General features: G+C 39.4%; 1 protein-coding gene across 1 annotated transcript; it reads right to left on the bottom strand.

Annotated features, from left to right (window-relative positions):
* Nucleotides 1-4,201: 4,201 nt before the first annotated feature.
* On the bottom strand, nt 4,202-19,259 carry pnpla3 (patatin-like phospholipase domain containing 3). The gene is made up of 9 exons (XM_086146687.1): nt 18,926-19,259; nt 17,811-18,043; nt 16,974-17,039; nt 10,604-10,813; nt 6,361-6,418; nt 6,067-6,243; nt 5,372-5,504; nt 5,152-5,259; nt 4,202-4,961 (listed from the first exon to the last, which is right to left on the bottom strand). Exons 1-9 carry the CDS (start codon nt 19,203-19,205, stop codon nt 4,733-4,735), a joined length of 1,494 nt encoding a protein of 497 aa, XP_086002813.1. The 5' UTR covers nt 19,206-19,259; the 3' UTR covers nt 4,202-4,732.
* Between the last annotated feature and the right edge of the window lie 2,140 nt (nt 19,260-21,399).

Here is a 21,399-nt window from a genome sequence, read left to right as displayed (position 1 = left end):
ATGAATGCTGAGGGTTGTGTCAGGAAGGGCATTCGGTGTAAAACTTTTGCCAAAACCAAGCATGTGAATAAATCATAATAAACAGATCATACCAGATCGGTCGAGGCCCAGATTAACAACCATTGGTACCGATGACCTACAGGGAACCAATGGAAACTGGGCTATGAAGGAGAGGTCGAAGAAGGAGAAGAGGAAGGCATGTTCGGCAGCAGAGAGAAAAAAAGGAAAGGCAAGAGTCTGGGACTGAGAGTTGGGACTTTGAGTATTAGGACTGTGACACGAAAAGATAGAGTTGGTCGACCTTATGCTGAGAAGGAAAGTGGATGTACTGTGTGTCCAGGAGACCAGGTGGAAAGGTAGTAAGGCTAGGAGCTTAGGAGCAGGCTTTAAGTTGTACTATCATGGTACTATCATAGTACTGACAAGAAGAAAAAAGGAGTTGGGGTTACCTTGAAGGAGGAGTTTGATAGGAATGTTCTGGAGGTGAAACGAATGTCAGATAGACCTATTAGTCTGAAATTGGAGATTGAAGGTATGATGTTCACTGTTATTAGTGGCTATGCCCCGCAGGGATGTGAGTTTGAGAATAAGGAGAAGTTCTGGAATGAGTTAGATGAAATGATGGAGAATATCCCCAGAGATAGGAGAGTAGTAATTGGTGCAGACTTCCATGGGCATGTTGCTGAAGGCAATAGAGGGGAAGAAGAAGGGGCAGATTTGGTATACAGGATAGGAAAACAGAGGGACTGATGGTGGTAGATTTTGCAAAAAAGATGGAAATGGCTGTAGTGAACACCTTTTTCCAGAAAAGACAGGAACATAGGGTAATCCATAAGAGCGGAGGTAAGAGCACGCAGGTAGACTACATCTTGTATAGATGAGGTAACCTGAAAGAGATCAGTGACTGCAAAGTAGTTGTTGGTGAGAGTGTCTCTGCAGACAGCAGAGATTGTGGTTTGTAGGATGACTCTAGTGACAAGGAAGATGAAGAAGACAAAGGCAGAAGAGAGGACAAAGTGGAGGAAGCTGAAAAGGGAGAGGTGTTGTATGGTTTTCAGGGAGGAGTTGAGAAAGGCTCTGGGTGGTCAGGGAGAGCTTCCCCATGATTGGACAACTACAGCTAGTGTTATTAGTGAGACAGGTAGGAGAGTACTTGGTGTGACATCTAGAAGGAAAGTAGTTAAGGAGACTTTCTGGTGGAATGAGGAAGTGCAGGAGTATATACAGAGAAAGCAGTTAGCAGAGAAGAAGTGGGACACTGAGAGGACTGAAGAGAACAGACAGGAGTACAGGGGGATGCAATGTAAGTTAAAGATAGAGGTAGCAAAGGCCAAACAAAGGGCGCACGATACCTGTATACTCGGTTGGACAGTAAGAAAGGAGAGAATGATCAATAGAGGTTGGAGAAAGAGAGTGATTAAGATGGAAAGGATGAGCAAGAGGTCCAGGTGATTAAGGATAGAGAGGGAAATGCATTGACAGATGCTAGAAGAGTGATGGAAAAATGGAGAGTACTTCGTAGAGCTGATGAATGTGGAAAATGAAAGAGAGGCAAGGATAGAAGAGATGACTATTTTAGACCACAAAGTAGTACAGATTAGTAAAAGTGAAGTCAGGAAGGCATTGAAAAGGATGAAGAGTGGAAAGGCAATTGGTCCTGATAATATACCAGTGGAGGTGTGGAAGTGTCTCGGAGAGGCAGTGGTAGAGTTTCTGACTAGATTATTCAACAGGATGTGGGGATGTGCAGAATTGCTGCAGCTACAGAGGGATAAAGTTGATGAGCCATACAATGGAGTTGTGGAAAAAAGTAGTGGAAAACAGACTGAGAGCAGAAGTCAGCATTTATGAACAGCAGTATGGTTTCATGGTTTGAAAGAGTACTACAGATGCTACAGATGTGTTTGCTTTGAAAATTGTTATAGAGAATTACAGAGAAGGCCAGAGGAAGCTGCATTGTGTTTTTGTAGACCTAGAAAAAGCATATGACAGGTTTCCAAGAGAGGAGCTCTGGTATTGTATGAGGAGATCTGGAGTGAGGTGTGCTGTAGGGGTAACAGAGAAGTTCAAGGTGAAGATGGGACTCCATCAGAGATCAGCTCTGAGACCCTTCTTGTTTGCAGTGGTGATGGACTAACTTGCTGCGACTAACTTTCATTCCTCTCCTTTCAAGCGTTTACCTCCACCTCTAGATTTTCCTCTACCTGTTCTCTGCTCTCACTACAGATCACAATGTCATCTGTAAACATCATAGTCCATGGTGAGGTCAAACCTCATCTTTCATGCTTTCCATCACCAAGCAAAAAAAAGGGCCTCCAAATTGATCCCTGATGCAGGCCCATCTCAATCTTAAGCTCCACTCCACAATTTTAAGCTCACATCTACAGCACACCTTACCATTGTTTTTCAGCTCTCATACATGTCCTGTACCACAAACTTTCTTCTGTGCCATTCCAACCTTTCTCATATAGTATCCCAGTTCCTGTCTTGGCACCCTATCTTAGCTTTTTCCAGAATACAATGAATTTACATATGTACTTCAAAGGTACAAGCAATCTGACAGTCTCTCTGCTTCTGTCAGCATTCTAAAAGCAAATACTGCATCTGTTGTACTCTTTCTAAGCATAAAACCAAACTTTTGCTCATTAATACTCAGTAGTTTCCACAAGTCCTTTAAGTAACTTCATTGTATTCATTCTAGACATCTCAATTGTTCTTGATAATTGGCACAGGCACTCTTCTCAGGCATCATCTCACTCTCCAGGACCCTGCTGAATGATCTAGTCAAAAACTTGACTGCCAACTCTCCTAGACACTTCCTCCATAGGTATATCATCTTCTGATCACTCTTGCGGCAGCTGTCAATACATACAATACGCTGACTTCTGCACATTGTTCTCATTTGTATCTTTGATTCACCAACACCCTGCACCAGGTTATCGGCATGGCTGGTGGTCATTGTTAACCACAGGTCACAGATTTATTTTGCATATTTGGTCTGGCATAAGTTTTACATATGATGTCCTTTTTAGCACAGCCCTCTGCGTTTAACGGGGCTTAGGAGAAGTTCAAGAAGAAAACTGGCTTGTGTCCCCGCAAAAGATAAATTTTATCTAATTTTTTAAGGGATCATATATAGGACCATACATTGGTGAAATTTCCCATATCATCGTATTAACTTGTAAAAGAAAAAAAAATTATGCAGCTCCTTGCGAAAAGACGCAAACAAAACAAAATAAAATTACATCTGTCAGACCTGTAGCTGTATGAATGTACAGTATAGAGCTATAGAGAGGCAGCACATCAACTTGACGATCATTTTAAGTTCACTTTTCGCGAATAATACCACCAAGCAGAATGAGAATATAACAAATATAACCAAGCTGATAAATATTCCAAATATAAAGTATCTTTTGATTTCAGGAAAACTACAAACCACTTTAAAACAAACAAACAAAAAACACAGGCCATTTCATTTTCTCTTATGACATTTTGTCCTAGCCAGATGCTTGGCATCTATTTCTGGCAGTGAACTCATTGGTGTTTGGGGCTTGGTTGTCAGCTGTTATAACTCTCAGGATAGTGTGGAGGCTGAAATGTCAAGCTGAAATGTCACTATATAGGGAAAGTGCCGCTAACCAATGTGCTAACTCCTCACCACTGATTAGTATGCTATTTTGCAAGTAGGACTGGCTCTCTGTGGGTGGCATAGTAGCACAGTGGTTGGCGTTTCTGCCTCAGCAGGTGGTTCTTCATCTCTATATGTGGCCCTGGGGTTGTAGATGAATGGAGCAGCTCTCAGCTATTTGCTTCATTGCAGATGTTGCAGTGCTTCGTGAGATTTGTAGTATGGGTGGTTCAATTTTACAGGCAGGCCATTAAACATAGACATAATGTATGAAATGATCTTGCAAGGTGGATATCCTGTAACAGTTTCATAGAAAGACCTGCAGGCCTTGACTTGGACATGTCGGATGTAGACCATGCCTCTTTTCATCACCCAAAAATTAATTAAGTATTTTCGGCACATCCTACTGTCTATCTAAAATCTAATTTGTTTTTGTAACTTGGCAGTTACCTTCTTGAGATCATTCAGATAAACAGTAGTGGCTCCAAGTAATTTCGCAGTAAACTTCTTGTGGTTATTTAGATAACTGGTAGTGGCTCAGTCTAGTCTTAAACAAACACAACATGACTAAAATCAGATAATAGATTGTACTTTATTAGTCCCACGGTGGGAAATTGCACTCTTTGACATTTAGCTTATTACTATTGCAACATAAGTTGCAATACCAGTTTGCATTGGCACAAAATTACCAAAATGTCATTACACATATACTATCAGCAGGTTTGGATCAAATTAAACTGGCTACAACAGTAGATCTGACAGACAAAACCGAAACAGACCTAGGCATACACAAAGGAATACTGATTTAATGAACTCTAATAAATTGTGTATTGCACTTAAAACATCCAAAATAAACAGGTAGTTCAGTGCTGTAACTTCAACAGGTTATTAAACATGTCACTGACTCTCAAGACATAGTCCTCTAGTACACATATGAAAGCAATAGTAGTTGGTGCCTGGAGTTTTCATAATTAGTCTTTATGTCCATAAAAATTTTTACAAAATTTTCCATTGCCTGATATCATTTACTATAAGTAATTCAAAAAAGAAAAAAAAAGAAAAGATCTTCAACGAGCATTTTACTGAGGAACTAGGCTTAAGGGGTCATGTGTCATCTTTGTAGCCCACAAAGAAGCAAACTTGTTGTGGAGAAGTGGGGGAAATGTGTGGGGAATGCTGGTAAGAAGAGGAAGATGAGGTAGACTTGGGAATCTCCCAGTAGTTACCATGGAGGTCTAGAGAGGACAGAGTAGGCAGATTGTCTGTTTCGATGGGGTTTTCAACCATTGTTGAAAGAGGAGGGGCACTTAAGCAGTTCCGTAGGCCAGGTTCACTGTAAAACACAAGTACATTGGATAAAGAAAATAATTTTCATTATTTAAGATTTTAAAACGTCATTTCAATTACTTTAAGCATTACAAATCATATCACACTGTAGTTTCGTATGGCTGATATCTTACAGATAGATACAGATGAATAGGCATGAAATAGTTTCAAATGTTCATTTGCTTTTAACAGCTGACCTTATTGAGTAGGACTGTGATCCTTTCCAGGTTTGTTGATACACGTCAGTTGCCACACCACATAGCCATCGTAGGTCTGCTGGCACCTCTGGGATCCACTCAACAAATCTAATTGAAAAGAAATCGAAGGCACACTAACGATTGGCAAGATGTCCCACACCTGTTGTGAGGTTTGTGAAAGGATACTACCTCTATCCAAAATAGTATATGTTCTGCTCACCTCTGGGCCACTGAGTATGCTGATTGGACAGGAAGCGTGTAGGGCATGAGCATGTAGGAGGCCAATCTCATGGGCAGCATGCCAGACACCCTGGCATATAGACCTGATTTGTCTTGGCAGGCCTCGCAGAACACTGACAGACAGACACACACACACACACACACACACACACACACACACACACACACACACACATTTAATGGGTCAATAAAGGGCCTTTTTGTTGTACCTATGATGTATTGTTTTAGACATTACCTGGGGTTTATGAAAGGGAGGGTGTGTACCTGCATGAGCTACAGAAATAAATACATGACCTAGGCACAAAGTCTATGTGGTAATATCAGCGTAATACTTCTGAAATTTGTTTCCCATTTCCTTTTAGCACATGCACTAAGCATCGGGTGAAATATAGATCAGAAAGTAGAATGTGACTTTCAAAGTTCATGAAAATCATGTTTTGATCACAAAAGGCACTGGAATTTTGGGAGCAGGATACCATCTTTGTGAAAGTTAGAAAGTTATTGATTTCTTGAAAGTTTGAAATGAACGTTAAGTTGTCGTTAAGTTGAACTCTATTTTCTTCAAATAAGCAGGTTGCCAGCCTGCTTGGACACTACCAGTCTATTTACATGTAGGTCAAACAATTTGTGCACCTTATTTTAAGAAGACACTATAAAACATGATTAATAATACACCTTTCTTGATTGGTGTAGGCAGATTAATCCGTTCATCCATCCACCAGTGCTGTTTCTGCAGAAGACGAAGCCTTCGCAAAAGCCACTCTTTCCTAGTTTCTGTTTGCTCACAGCAGCAGGTGGGTAGGCTCTCTGACAAGGCAGGGCCAGGGGCAGGATGTTCCAGCATCAGCAAGTCTAGTTGTGAAAAATAAAACATGAAGTTCAATGAAGATAAAGATGTGAATGCTATCAATGTAATTAATGTCATGGCATTGGAAAATCATCGTGACAACACAGAAGTTGAACACTCACTGTTTTCAAGAAAGCGGAGTGCATCCTTGTAACCACTCTGACACATTTCCGCCAATACCTGTTGAGTGGTTCACATAGTACATGTGTGCACAATTTAAAATATGAACTCAAAAATACTTGACTTTGACCAACTTTTTAACATTTGTATTTATCATTGTTGTAAATGAAGCTTCAGGGAGGCACAAACCACTGTCTTTCTGAGCCAGTCCCAAGCTCGGATTAATCTAGAGGGGTGTGTCAAGAAGGGCATCCGCTGTAAAACTTGTATCAAAACCAAATCCACAAATTGAACATACAAATCTCATTATCTTGTTGGTCAAGGCCCAGAATAACAACAACTGCCATTGGTACTGATAACCTATTGGGTACCAAAGGAAACTCGGCTACTGTGGGTCGAAGAAGGAGAGGAGGAAGGCGTGTTTGGAAGCAGAGCAAGAAGAGGAAAGGCAGAAGTCAGTGACTAAGAATAGGGACTTTGAATTTTGGGACAATGACAGGAAAAGCTAGAGTTAGCTGACATGATGCAGAGAATGCTATGTGTCCAAGAAACCAGGTGGAAAGGTAGCCAGGCTAGAAGCTTAGGCGGAGGTTTTCAAGTTGTACTATCATGGTATTGATAGGAGGTGAAAATGAGAAGACGTTATCTTGAAGGAGAAGTTTGTTAGGAATGTTCTGGAAGTTATAAGAGTGAGATAGTCCAATGAGTCCAAGGCTGGAAATTGAAGGTATGATGCTCAATGTTGTTCGTGGCTATGCCCCACCACTGGGATGTGAGTTAGAAGAGAAGTGATGCATAGTATCCCCAGAGGTGAGAGAGTGGTAATTGGTGCAGCATTCAATGGACTTGTTGGTGCTGGCAATAGAAATTATGATGAAATGATGGGCAGGCTTGGTATCCGGGATAGGAACCCAGAGGGACAGATGGTGGAAGACTTTGGAAAAAGGATGGAAATTGCTGCAGTGAACACTTTTTTCCAGAAAAGGCAGGAACATTGGGTAACTTATAAGAGTGGAGGTCGGAGCACACAGGTTGACCAGATCTTATACATATGATGTAATCTGAAGGAAATCGGTGACTGCCAAGTAGTTGTGGGTGACAGTGTAGGCAGACAGCATAGGACTGTGGTTTGTAGGATGACTCTGGTGACAAGAAAGATATAGGCAGAGCAGAGGACAAAGTGGTGGAAGCTGAAAAGGGTGGAGTGTTGTCTGTGTTTTAGGGAGGAGTTGAAAAAGGCTATGAGTACACAGGACGATCTTACCGATGACTGGAAAACAACAGCTAATGTGAACAGGGAGACAGGTAGGAGAGTACCTGGTGTGTCAACTGGAAGGAAAGTAGATAAGGAGACTTGGTGATGGGATGGGGAAGTGCAGGAGTATATACAAAGAAAGCGGCTAGCCAAGAAGAAGCGGGACATTGAGGGGACTGAAGAGAACAGACAGGGGTACAGGGAGATGCAGCACAAGGGAAAGGTATGGGTAGCAGAGGCCAAACAAAAGCTGTATGATGATTTATATGCTAGGTTGGACAGAAAGGAGGGAGAGACTAAAGGTGAATAGAGAACGGCATTTTAGAGGATCAAGTAGCAGTTGGTCCTGATGATATAACCTGGAGGTATGGGAATGTAGAGGAAAGGCAGTCATGGAGTTCCTGGTTAGATTACTCAACAGAATCTTAGAGAGTGAGAAGGTACCCAAGCAGTGTGGAAGAAGTGTGATGTCACCCAGTTTTTAAGAATATGTGAGATGTGCAGAAGTACTCTGTAAGTACAGAGGAATAAAGTTGATGCGACATTCATTGCAGTATTGCAGTTAGGTGAAAGCTATGTGAAAGAGCGGGAAACTAGACTGAGAGCAGGAGTCAGTATTTATGAGCAGCAGTATAGTTTCATGCCTACAAAGAGTACTACAGATGTAGCATTTGCTTTAAGAATGGTGCCAGAGATGTACAGAGAATATCAGAAGGAACAGAGGGAAAAAACATACAACAGGGTGAACTACAAGAGAGATTAAGTATGGCATGTATGTTGAAGTCTATCACAGACTTATGTTAGACAGATGCAGGACATGTATGCAAGCTGTGAGACAGTGGTGAGGTGTGCTATAAGTGTAACAGTGTAGTTCAAGGTAGAGGTTACACAGCCATCTCAGTGGACCATGATGTTTGCAGATTACATTGTAATCTGTAGTGAGAGCAGAGAACAATTGGGGTAATGAGTGATCAAAGAGTATCACCCAGAATTAACCCTCATATTATGTTAAGGGTCAATTTGACCCATTTCACCCATTGACCCAATGGGTCAAATTGACCCTTAACATAATAAGATGGTTAAAGAAAAGGTGTACAAGATAATGGTGAGATCAGTGATGCAGTATGGTTTGGGGATGGTGAAATTGAGGAAAAGACATGAAGCAGAGCTTGAGGTAGCAGAAATGAAGATGTTGAGTCCTTGAGCTTGAGGACAGCACATCTTAGATGTTTTGGAGATAAAGTCAGAGAAGCCAGACTGAGATGGTTCGGTTATGTTCAGAGGAAGGATACTGAATATATTAGTAGAATGATGCTGAGGCTGGAACTGCCAGGCAGGAGGTGTATAGGGAAACCAAAGAGAAGATTTATGTATGTGTAGTGAAAGAGGGCATGAAGTTCATCATCATCAAAATCACTTATCTCAGCTGACATTGAGCAGGATGCGGGGCACAACCTGGGTGAGTATCTGGTTATAAAGACATGCATGTACAACCATTCACTCTTCATTCAAAACTATAGACATTTTGGTCAACCTACCTCTTGTTTTTGGCATTTGAGAGGTGCCCGAGGCTTATATGAGAAGCTGCACTTACCAGACCTAATTTGGATTTACACGCTGGTTAAAAATCAACAAGACACAGATCTCCAATTTGCTATGAATCTGGTTTAAAACAGACATACTACTATTATCTGTTTGGCTTGTTGCATAAGACAAACAACTCTGATGTCAACTGCTGTCAAAAGCCTATCCCCTGGTCAGAATTTTATAAGCTTCGGTCATGGGTCTGAAAAGCTAAATCCTTTCCGACACGTGAGAAAATAACAAGGACTTAATTTTCAAATGTTGGGTACAGACAAGTAATTCCCTTCTTGGAATGTTTTACGAAGTTAATGGTGACATGATAGTGGAATCAAGACAACGTCAAAATATACATGAGGATGAATCAGGGTATATAAAAACACACTGAAGGGTATCTTGGCTCAACAATGAAATTCAAAATGGTCAATTTGTGCACTACTTTCTAAAAATCAGATGCCTCATGATGAAGATTCTGCAGCATGAGATTTAATCATGCTGTTAAATCTGGCTTCTAGTCAGCTGTCAGTACTGTAACTAGTTATGTATTTGGAATGGTGTTAGTTGAGCAGATCTTTGGAGTTTGAAGTGAAGGTAATCTTTATCCAGGGCAGAAATTCTCCACTAGAACTCTGTTTCGGGGAGCAGGGAAAGAAACCTTCTGTACCATTCCGCATTTCAAAGGAGGTCTACTACTACTACTACTACTTCCACTACTGATATAACTACTACTACTACAACAACTACATGGTATTTGGTACATTTGTCAAGCCCCCAAAACATTGCAAACTAAAGTTATGAGAGTTGATGAAACTCTCCTGTCCAAATCATTTGTAAGCATTATTAGTATTAAACGTTAAATGAATAAAAATGATTCCTTTGAGGTGGAGCCACCATGAGCTTGAAAGCTTTACAGTGCAATAATGAGTTCAAGGATCAACTACTAAATCAAACAGAATATTGAAACTGATGCTGATGAGTTCAGATGAATCAAAAATCAGCATGATTATCAAAATCAATGTAATTATACAATGACCCAAATTGATGTCATTTATTATTTGCACAATCTTGTTGAAAAGTGCTCACAAATACAATGTTATTGCAGACTGGCTGTGTGAATGTATGGCCAACAAATCTGCAACTGCATGACAAAACAAGACTTTCAACATATGGAAAAGATAATAAGGAACTAAACAAAAATTGTTAAAACAGTCATTTGAACTAACCTCCAAATGTACATAAGACCAAACAACTGTTAGCATCATCAAGCACATCTTATTTTACCATCAGGGGTACACAAGCAGTTATGGATAATTTTCTTTAGTGTTATTGTTTAATTTTTGTCACACTATTGAAATAGTGACCTTCGGATTATCTGAAAAAAGTGCTTGTGGATCAGGCACATTACATACCTTGGGTTCTGGGGGGAACAGAGCCCTGCTGAGGCGATACATGTTGCCTAGATTCATCTGGATGCTGGTGTTGGTGAAGCGCAGCTCATGGAAGCTGGTGGAGTTGTCACGGGGACAGATGTCACTCTCCCCTGAGAACGGCGAGATGGTGATCGTGTTCTTGAGCTCCGACTGTGGCAGGTTGTCACTGATTCCTCCATCTACATATCGCTTAAGACACAAGGCAGGAGACTGTTTACCTGTTTAAATGCTCAATCTGATGACATACAACATTGCCGTTTTCACTGGTAAAACTGAAATCATCGTCATTTTATTTTAGAAGAGGTCACAGACAAAAAAAAAATGGCACTATTTTTCACTATAGTAGTGAAACAATGGCCCATATAATGCCTTCTTTGTATCCAGAAACCTTTGCCTTTGCTCAGTTTGAAAAGTAAACAAAGCCCCCTTTCAAAATAGAAGTTCATCCACTAGAAGTCTATAATCCAGTGGCTTTGAAATGGAAGGCTTTCAAGCACTTTATGTCAGACAATCTCTTTGCCTTATCTGAGTCTACATGTGCCCGTCTACCAGGCGGACGCCCTATGCACCATGAACCTTCATTCTCTAACAGGGCAAGGGTTGGTAGGGCCATATAGTTGATTGCATACAGTCAAACTATACACTTCTTACTCTGAACTTAATTGTTTCATTTTAATCCTGATTTCTGGTCTCAACTAAAGGTATCTTACCTGAAGAATTGAGTTAATTTACTCTGGACCAGTTTCAAGTTAATTTAGCAATTATTTTATCATGAAGGTTCTACCTCTTCCTCATATCTGGTAACATCAGGTAGCAAAAAAACAGACAAAAACAAGTTGGCAATAACCAAAACTTTGATTTGATACCATTCTGGCCACATCCATTTCTTTGAACAGTGCTTGTTTACATGAAAAACTCATTCTGACTTTGGTTCAATAGATGATGGTGGACTGCCTGATGCCTGATTACAGTTTGGAGACATTTGATCTAAATGCATCTTACAATTATGCACAAAGCAGATTTTCAATTGCATTTTCAAGTGCACAAAGGTTAATTGTAAGCCAGTGTGAAAAGGTTTGCGTCTACTTTGCTCACTTTTTTTGATGTAAGAAAGAGTTGAGGGGATGAGCAATTATATGTGCTGTACACATGTAGTTATTGAAAACAAACACTTTTTGAATAAAATGGCACATGTGTCACAGAAGCAGTCTTGTGTTGCTCCAGAGATTGTGCCGAAGGGTGCTTGGGCAAAAAACAGAAAGGGGAGTTAGCACATGAGCCCATTTTGCCACCAGTATGAATGGCCGTCCACAAGAGTTGAAAAAGTGATTTAAAGTGGTAAATTAACAACAAAAGATCTTTATAGGAGCTGCTGAGTTATTGTATGAATAGGATTGAATCATGTCAGGACTGTTACCAGTAATTATTGAATCAAGTAAGGGGGTAGGCATTATTAAGGCAAGTATTTAGTTGTAGTGTTGTACCAAAATTTAAAGCAAATAAACAAACCTTTACAGAATTTCATCTTACACAAAATAGTCAAAATATTTTAATATATTCATTAATAAATCCATTCGTTGTTTATTATCCTTTCCTTAAAATGAAAATGATGGGTGAATTTTATAACAAACAAAACATGATGGCTAGCTCTTCTTAAAAAAAATGAGTTTAATTCTTGCTCTGACCTTAGAATAGTAGTCACAAAAAAAAGGTTGTGAGTATGCACCCAACTTTAATGTCATTCTCAACCTTTTCAAATGTATAAGTGGATGAAGGGCTTTGATAATTTTTGACACCTACATTTTGATAGCTAATTCATGAAAACTGAATTAACCTGATTCTGAAAATGCCACTAGTCAAATGGCCATGAGTTTGGCAGTCCTGCAACCAGCCTCATTACGTTCAAAAGCTGAAACTGTTTGGGGAAGTGTTAGGTTAGATACGGAGATCATGACCATTAGAATGGAGGACTCTAGATGGCACTCAGAAAAGCTCGGCATAGGGTTCTCCAAAAAAATGCAGGTTAAGTTTAAAAAAATGGGGAAAATTCAAGAATTCGAATGAGTGAGTTAATGGTTGTTTGTCTATCAATGTGGTCCTGCGATTGACTGGCGACCAGTCCAGGGTGTACCCCGCCTCTGACCTGATGACAGCTGGGATAGTCTCCAGCATTCCCCTTGAACATACTTAATTGTAGGCAAACAAAACATTACTGCAAAGTCTTGAAACATTTAATATTTTTAGTGTAAACCACAGTGTGATTGAAAGTATGTTAATTAACCATGTTAATTTGATCAAGATTTGAAACTTAATGTTCAGAAAATTAATAAAAAATAAATGATAGGCATCCCCTGCCTGTTGTCCTTTGACAGTTGAGATAGACTCTAGTTCCCCTTCAACCACATGTACAAGTTGATTGTTATAGATTACGAGTGAATGTATGAAAATTCATCACAAAGTGGCTGACTACCTGATTTCAAGGATGTTTAGTATTGTTTATTTATTAAGGTCATAGAAAAGCATTCAAGTGATCCTTTTGGCAGTTATTTCCACTTGAACTACAGTTCCAAGTAACCATGACATGAATGTGAAAACACAACCAAACCATAGAAGAGTGGGCACCTTCTGAGTATTAGTTTGTTAGCTTGTCTGAACAGAAGGTGGCTAATGCTGACTGATTAATGATCTGCACTTATGTAGTGCTATTATTACCTTGCAGTTTCAAACTGCTTTTACACTGGATTATATTAATCTATTCACACACACAAACAAACTCAAACACCAATGGCAGCAGGGCTGCCATGCAAGGTGGTAGCCAGACCATTGGGAACAACCAGGGGTTCAATGTCTTGTCCACTGAATCTTTCGCATGCAGACAGGAGGGGCCTGGACTCCAACCACCAATTTCTACATTGGCAGGATGCCTGCTCTTCAAACTAAGTCAACGATCTTGGTTTTATTCCCAAGCTCCTCAAGACAGTACTCTATTAATTGTTAATTAATACATTTCCCCAAAAAGGACTAATTTTTTGAATGCGTTTTTGCAACAATGAAGTATTTGTGAGTTCCAGTCCATTAGGTCAAATTTGTTAGACAGTCTAGATGGGAAACACAAAAACTATGCTCACTTATATATATCAGTCTGTTCCACACACTGATACTCAGGCATAAAATCTCCGACTTTATGTTAATGTATAACCATGCATAGGCGGTGAGTCACACCAGGAGGGGTAGTTTGCTGACAGAAAACACACGAACAGCCAGCAGGAATCTGTTTGGCTTGGTGACACACAGCTCCCAGGGTACACTGTGTTCTCTGTGTTAAATAGCAAAGATTGTAGCAGATACTGTAGATACTGCCATGTCAATTTTCCTATAGATCACAACATTGGATTTAATATTTGATTGCTTGAGCCAGAACCCTGAACCTGAACCTTGTGCATTATGGTCCTGACCCTTTCCCTGACATGCCTTTATAGTTTCCTACTTGGAAGGGAAACAGGAGATTAAACCCGTAGTCTTCATTAACTGTCCACCCATTCTTAACATCAGAATAATGGCCATTTGAATGGCCTGAATTAAATCATTGACTGACCAAAATGACAAAGACAATGTCTTAGCTGGCATGACTGCATGTCAAGACAGTAATATTCAAGAACCATCAACCAGAAATGCGGAGACTTAAGCCATGCTGACAATGGCAAAAGAAATGTAGGTTCCTTCAACAAAATGACCTCTAAAAATCCAAACATATCACCAAACTAGCCAACTGATCTATGAAGGTTCACAGTCACAGTTTCAGGTCACGGCTAATCGTTGTCAAATGGACTTATTTTATTCACTTCTCATACGAGAGGCTTCTCAAGTTTATTCAGATCTTCGGAACTGTTTTGGACTAATGTTACTCTCTAACCATATCAAACCTGTTCCTGACTGATTATGTCAGCGCAAGCGATCTCTGGTGATAAGGGAGTACGGAAAGGCCCCATGAATTCACATCCAACATTTCCCATTAATGTCACATTAGACACAGTTGTTACGTGTGGTCAGAGCATTCATATTTGTGTCAAAGTTACTGCAATTTCTCTTCTTTACAATTAGTTTTAAAAACTCTAATACACATTAAGCAGGACAAAAAAGGCCACTTAATCTTAATTATCAGGACTTTTAAGAAAATAAAATACATTAAATATAAATAAATCAATAAAAACATCTGTGATTTATTATTACCTGTATCCACAACATGCATATTATAGAGAGCAGCACAACTAGATTGATTACTTTGAATAGGATTTAAAATAAAATGTACTAAAAAAACTGCAGAAATGTACCTAAACTTGGACATACTTGGACTATGATCATTTTTCTGTTTGAATTACAATAAAAGATACAAAAAAGGAACAGAATGAGGTCAGGGTTGATGGGTAATTAATTATCAAGAACTTCATTGCTAGGGTGGCCTATTGCACTGTCCCTGTTGGCTCACTGATTAATTAAAAAGTTATGATTATTGTACACATGTTTCCAGCTGATTCTGACAGGGAGCCCTTTCTGTGTGGAGTTTGCATGTTCTCCCAGTGTCTGCGTGGGTTTTTTCCAGGTTCTCTAGTTTCCTCCGACAGTCCCAAAAAAATTAGGTGAATTGGAAAATATTGAGAAAGTTGTCCTTACGAGTGAATGAGAGAGTGAATAGTAGTTTGTCTCTATAAGTAGCCTTGCAATTGACTGGTGACCTGAAAATGAGGTGGATAATAAATGGATAGATGGATGACAATCGGCAACAGAATGCTTTCTTACTTTGCTTGTATTTTCATGTTATTTACGAGTATAAAATGGGAGTGCTGTCTTGTCATCACATGAAAGTTTACGACTGGAATTTTGCAAGTCTATTGCAAGTCTAGAGAGAGGAGGATCCAGAGAATAGGGTTAGATGGAGAAGATTGATTGCTGTGGCAACCCCTGAAGGAAAAAGCTGAAAGAAGCTTTATTTTACGTCACATGCCAAAAAAAATCACATCAGCCAGTTCCAACTATTGATCAGATATCAGCAAATAAATTTGAATGATTTTACTATTTATTGAAAGAAATTGTGCCAGATAACAAGAAATACAGTTTCAAAGGTAAGCGATATTTCTCCTCAGTGTAGATTTTTGTTTTCACATCATGTCGAAATAGAAATCTACATCAGGAGCTACAATAATATATAATAATAGCTTTTCAAACCCTGCATGTACATTTGTCACAAAGGGAAACCAAACCAGAGGAACAAGAAAAATACACTACCCCACAAGGCCTGATAGCTATTGTGGCAGAAATCATGGATCTTGAATGCAATGTGTTAAAAAAGGTCGAGCATATTGGATAACTAAAATCACGAGGCACTGTGGTAATGATTCATTAGAAAAAGGGGGCATGCAAACTATGAGATCTTCATTGTAAAGACAACTAAGTAGGATCCATTGGGAAATGCTGGAGTAACAAGGAAGGAAATTTTAGGACGCATGATTTTATTTTAGTCTGTCCGACACAATCATCCTTGGGTACCACTTGCGACAAAGAACAGGATTACTGTTTCCCCGTCAAAGTTCCTGGTGCAGTGCACACACATCCACCTACACTAAACCCATTTGATGAGATCACTATCAATGTGTCCTTGCACAGCTGATGAGCCAAACTGAGGGTTGCCGATTTCATATATCTGGGTTAACAGTAATATTTTCCTCATTGCATTTTAGTGTCCCTAGTCCCTGACACTGTTGGCTTTAAAAACTTAACATATCAATAACAAATCAAGTAATAGATCACTGCAATCCCAAGACCTTCGCACAATTTTTTTCTGGGATATCTGGCATTTCCATTGTATTCATTGCTTCTTTCCTGTTTGCTACTGATGTTTGCCTCTGCAGTTTCGTTATCATAGGAATAAATTAATTCATTCATCCTGTGTTTGTTTGTCTATACTGCTATTCTGCTTACCTGCACTCAGCGTTGTGGCAGAGCTTGACACTATCACAGTTGACATTGACCAGTCATCAGTCAGTCCCATAACCACATATTGAGACAAACAACACTTTCTCATTAATACGTCTGTGCAATTTAAGGTATCCAATGAACCTACAACATATTTTAGGACTGTGTAATGAAACCAGAGAAAACCTGGAGGAAAGCCCCACAGACATGAAGAAAAGACGCAAACTCAACATAGAAATTTCCCCTGCTAAATTGAACTTGAGACCCCCTTGCCATCTATAAAAGCAAACTGTACTGAATTTTTTTTCATGGATTTCAGCCCATCTCAAAAAAAGTAAGACGAGACATGATCAGAAACAATTGAAGCAGAGTCACTTACCACTCCTTGGAAAGACGGTGGAATCAGCCCACAGTAGACGGGAATGAAACAGCTACAGATCAGCGCCTGGGAGAGAAAACATCATTGAACTAAAAGCTCTAATGTTGATTTGAAACCAAACACAAATAGATTTTTCAGCCTGTTTATCTTATCATCCACCCTCACTTCACAAAGGGGTGACAAATGGGAATTATATTCTCTTAGATATCAATGTTTCTGCCAACATCAACATAACTCTAATAACCAGACAGGTGCCCAAATTGTATAACAGATACTGTACATTATGATGAAATACAAACAGAGCAACTCCAACCTACATTTGATGTGACTGTTTTAATTGAAATGTTTTATTAAAAAAATGTTTAAAGACATCTTGCACAACTAAAAAATTGTTCAACTTAGTAATCCATAAATTGCATTTTAAATTGAAGGTTTCCATGCATTGCATTCTTTCTGATTACAATTGTGGCCATTGTAGTTCACAAAATACAGTCTCCCCCCCACAAAACTCCAAAATGATGGAAAATAAAACTATTTGTCGCAACTTCTCCAAGTTCAGCTTTTTGTGACAGTTACTATGTGCTGAATTTTATCCAGCAGGTGCGGGTTTCCGAAGACCAATTGTTATTGCTTGATTTGGTCTTGCTCATTATCAAACACATTCTGGTAGAACATAGAACATTTCTGCCTAAATATATTTCAGTTTGGTGAAATTTAAAGGCATTTGGTAAATATCCCCTTGAAGTAATTTAAAACAGTTAGAGTTCATTGTATGGACCTTGATACAATGAAATAAAAATAGTTAAAAGACCCCCTGCCCCCACCATGCCACCACACCTGAATCAGTTCTTCTTTGGAGCTGAACTCTGACACCAGCTGGTTTTCCCCATCAGACACTCTGGTCAATGAAACACACAGTCGTTTGGAGGCCAGGACATGCGCATCAGAAGGCAGGTTGCGATCCAGGCCCGATTTTAAAATCTTGACCAGGTTAAAGGATGGATGAAGAGGTCCAAGATTCCTCTTCCTGGCCTCTTTAGACACCTTGATCACATCTTCACAGCATTTTGCTAGAGAAAAGTGAAACATAGACAGCATTTTACCGAGGAGCGAGAATCATAATCAGGGACTTCAGAGAAAATCAGTTGTTTGCAAACAAAAGCACACAGCCTGAAGTGTAATTGGATCAATATCCCTGTGAAGCTAACAGGACACAGTTAGCGGCCTGAGGGAGTCCAGGATGAGGTCACTATAGTCTATAAGTTGGCCAACTAGATGATTGTGGGTCTCTGCAGGTAATGTGAAAAATATGAATGCATATTCATAAAAAATAAGTACAAAAAAAAAAACACATCTTCTAGTGATTGAGGGGTCCCAGCACTGTAATTTTTGTCTTGTTTTAAAAGAAACATATGTATCAATGATGCCTAATGTCTGACTCCCTTTAGCTGCTTTACAAACATCCAAATGTTGAGTTTGTCTTTCAGAACTTATTATGGATTACTTATATCTCATCTAGTAAGAAGATAAAGCCCAGTGATGGCTATGGGAGGGATTAAATATAGCAGTTAGAAGACATTTAAAACGAGATGTGCAGGTGGTTTTAGAAAACAAGTGCCGACAGGTGTTACAATACACTAATATAAATTCACAATGAAACTGTGGGTAGATGCAACGAATCTATAACATGGATGATAAATAATAATAGTAATTCTTTAAGTATAATTCATTTTGGAACTAGCTGGCGAGAACGCATCGCTACATACACTCCCAGAAATGTAGCATATGTGGATATTGAGCTATGATGATTTTTTAAACGGACATGCGCATTATTAACAACCTTTGCTCCACTGATGGGCCTCTACTGTCGTGTAACAGTTGCTTATACTTTTAATGATTGAGTAAAGACATGTATGTGAATTCAAGAAGTTCTAGACTAAAGTCTGTCTTACTTATGGAAGCCTGGCTGGCTAGGACCGATGCGGTGAGAGCACCGGCGGACGCTCCGTACAGCTTGGTGGCTCCGCTGACGAGGTACGGCGCTTTCTCCAGCAGACAGCTGGCAACTCCGATGTGGTAAATTCCCAGAAACCCGCACCCTGCAAAAGACAGGTTCCAGCCACCACTGAGGTCAAACATTTCGGGGCATGGCATATCCCGGTTGGAAAGTATTGGATGGTGGGGGGGGGGGGGGCGCGGAACGCTAACGGAAAGATCGACTTCACAGCGCATAGACCGGTGTAGGTCGAACCTCCCGCAGGCTGAGAGACAGACTGCAACTTGTTTTTAAGTTCTATTCAGCCAACAGGCGGAGGACTGCCCCTGTGTGACTGAAAGTAGAAAGAGGACGCACCCTTGTGCTGCCTTCATGGTCCATCGGAACTATTATAAAGTCTTAAACGGTAAATTCATGCAGTTATCACATGTTCTTATTTACGCGCAAATTTAATCAACATGTCTTAAATGATTGTAAGACAGAAATAACAATGCCAATTATCAAATCAATAAAAAATAGAGACCTAATAACACCATCTAATAAGAGACAGAGACTAATAAGAGACTAATAAGAGACAGTACAAAAATTATTTTCCTCGAGGAAAAATCCATCTGTGGGAACTGTAGCTACACTTCTCGACAATGTAACTCGCTTTGGCCTTTGTTTGAAATTAAATTGCTCACGGGAGGCTTTAATGCCGATATATTTCATGCATCCCCAATGGATTTCAAGTGCAGTATAGATTGATATGATGCTACTTTACACTCCTACTCATTAATATAGGACTTAATTATATACATACAATGTCGTTCAAAATTCATCAGTTCTAACTACTTCTTTGGTTTGACTTAAACAGATGTTTTTAATCCACTGTGCTATCACTGTGTTATTAAGACTCTTACATGTCCGATCCAGATATTGGTGAATTGATAAAAACACATTTTCTGATTAAAGAAATAAGAAAAGTAATTGTAGACACAATTAGTTTTGATTCATTACATTACATTTATGTTAAACTGGGCTGAATAATGGTTCACCAATCATTTGAACAAGAAGACCCAGTTATATCTAGCATATTTACGAGCAACAGGAAATGTAGCACAAATGCAATTGGTTATATTTGACGTTTGTTAGTCCGAATTCGCAAGCGCAGCCAATAAGAAACAAGGGGTCAATGACGTATCATGATGTCACGATCCGTACCAAAACATAACACGATGTACTTTTTCACTGAAACTCAATTCAAAAGGTCTTAAGTCTTTGAAGAGTTCTTGGAGACGGTCATGATTTTACTGGAGTGTGTGATTTTAGGTTGCAAATGTAATAAAAATGAAAGAAAAAAATATCCCAAATCAAACAAGTGAAACGCTTTTGCTCGCCTGTTAAGACAAGCTCACGTTATAGTGTTTCATCTCTCCGTGACGCTTGACGTGACAGAAGATGGAACCACACACTTTATCCCGATCTACTACCCTGCACAGCATTACAGGAACAATACCATACATGATCGAAATTAAAAAAGATAAGAAAAATAGCAATTGTCTTGAGACAATCCTTGTGATCTTGATAACAACCTCAATCATATATTAGACGATGTTTCATGTTTTGTCTTTGGTGTTTCCAATTGTGCCTCTTATCAGAAGCTCATTGAGGCCAGATATAACTCTAATGTATGACAAATATCCGATGCAATATTGATTCAATGGAATTACTGGCGTTTCAGTTAATATAACATTTGGGAGTTATTATTTATATTCAGCATTTTTATTTTTTAATAGTGCCAAAAGGGCAGCACAGTAGCGCAGGAGTTAGTGCTTTGACCTCACAGCACAACCCTGAATCTCCCCACGACCCTGAGTGCAGGATAAGCGGCGGACGATGGATGGATGGATAATACCAATCAGAACCAAAATCACAAGGCAGAGGCACAATTCTTGAATTGACTTTCAGTGTCTTAAAGGGAAATGGCATAAATGGCACAAATGTATTCAAAATCACTGATTTTTGTCAGGGGTGTGGTGGTGGTGGGTTATTGCTTCCTGTATATTTTGCTTCTTAAAATGTTGCCAAGATATAAACAAAAAAAAAACAAATATAAATAGTAGTGTCCTAATAGTCACTACAATTTATTATTTAAATATTTGCATCAATATAAATAATACTGTGGCGAGTCACGAATGTTAGGGGTTTATGTTGATGCTTGTTTTCTGTGTGATTTTGGAGCTGCTGGGAATGATGTGGGTATTGTTAGGGATGCAATGAATTCTGTTTTTTTTTTCTTTTTTACCTGGAATTGAACGGGAACAGTTAGTTGTATTGCAGGCCCGTGTGGCATGGCTGTGGCCAACAATAGCTATTGCTCATCAAACAGATGTTTTACCGTCACCCGGGTGTTTCCCTGGCAAAATGGAACAAAACTAATATTGTAGC

The sequence above is a fragment of the Fistularia commersonii genome, chromosome 5, assembly GCF_037954325.1.
Source record: "Fistularia commersonii isolate RoL2024-O1a breed Wild chromosome 5, RoL_Fcom_v1.0, whole genome shotgun sequence".
NCBI classification, from domain to species: Eukaryota; Metazoa; Chordata; class Actinopteri; order Syngnathiformes; family Fistulariidae; genus Fistularia; species Fistularia commersonii.
Note: the sequence above shows the minus strand (reverse complement) of the source record. Positions and strands in the feature narration are given on the sequence as shown.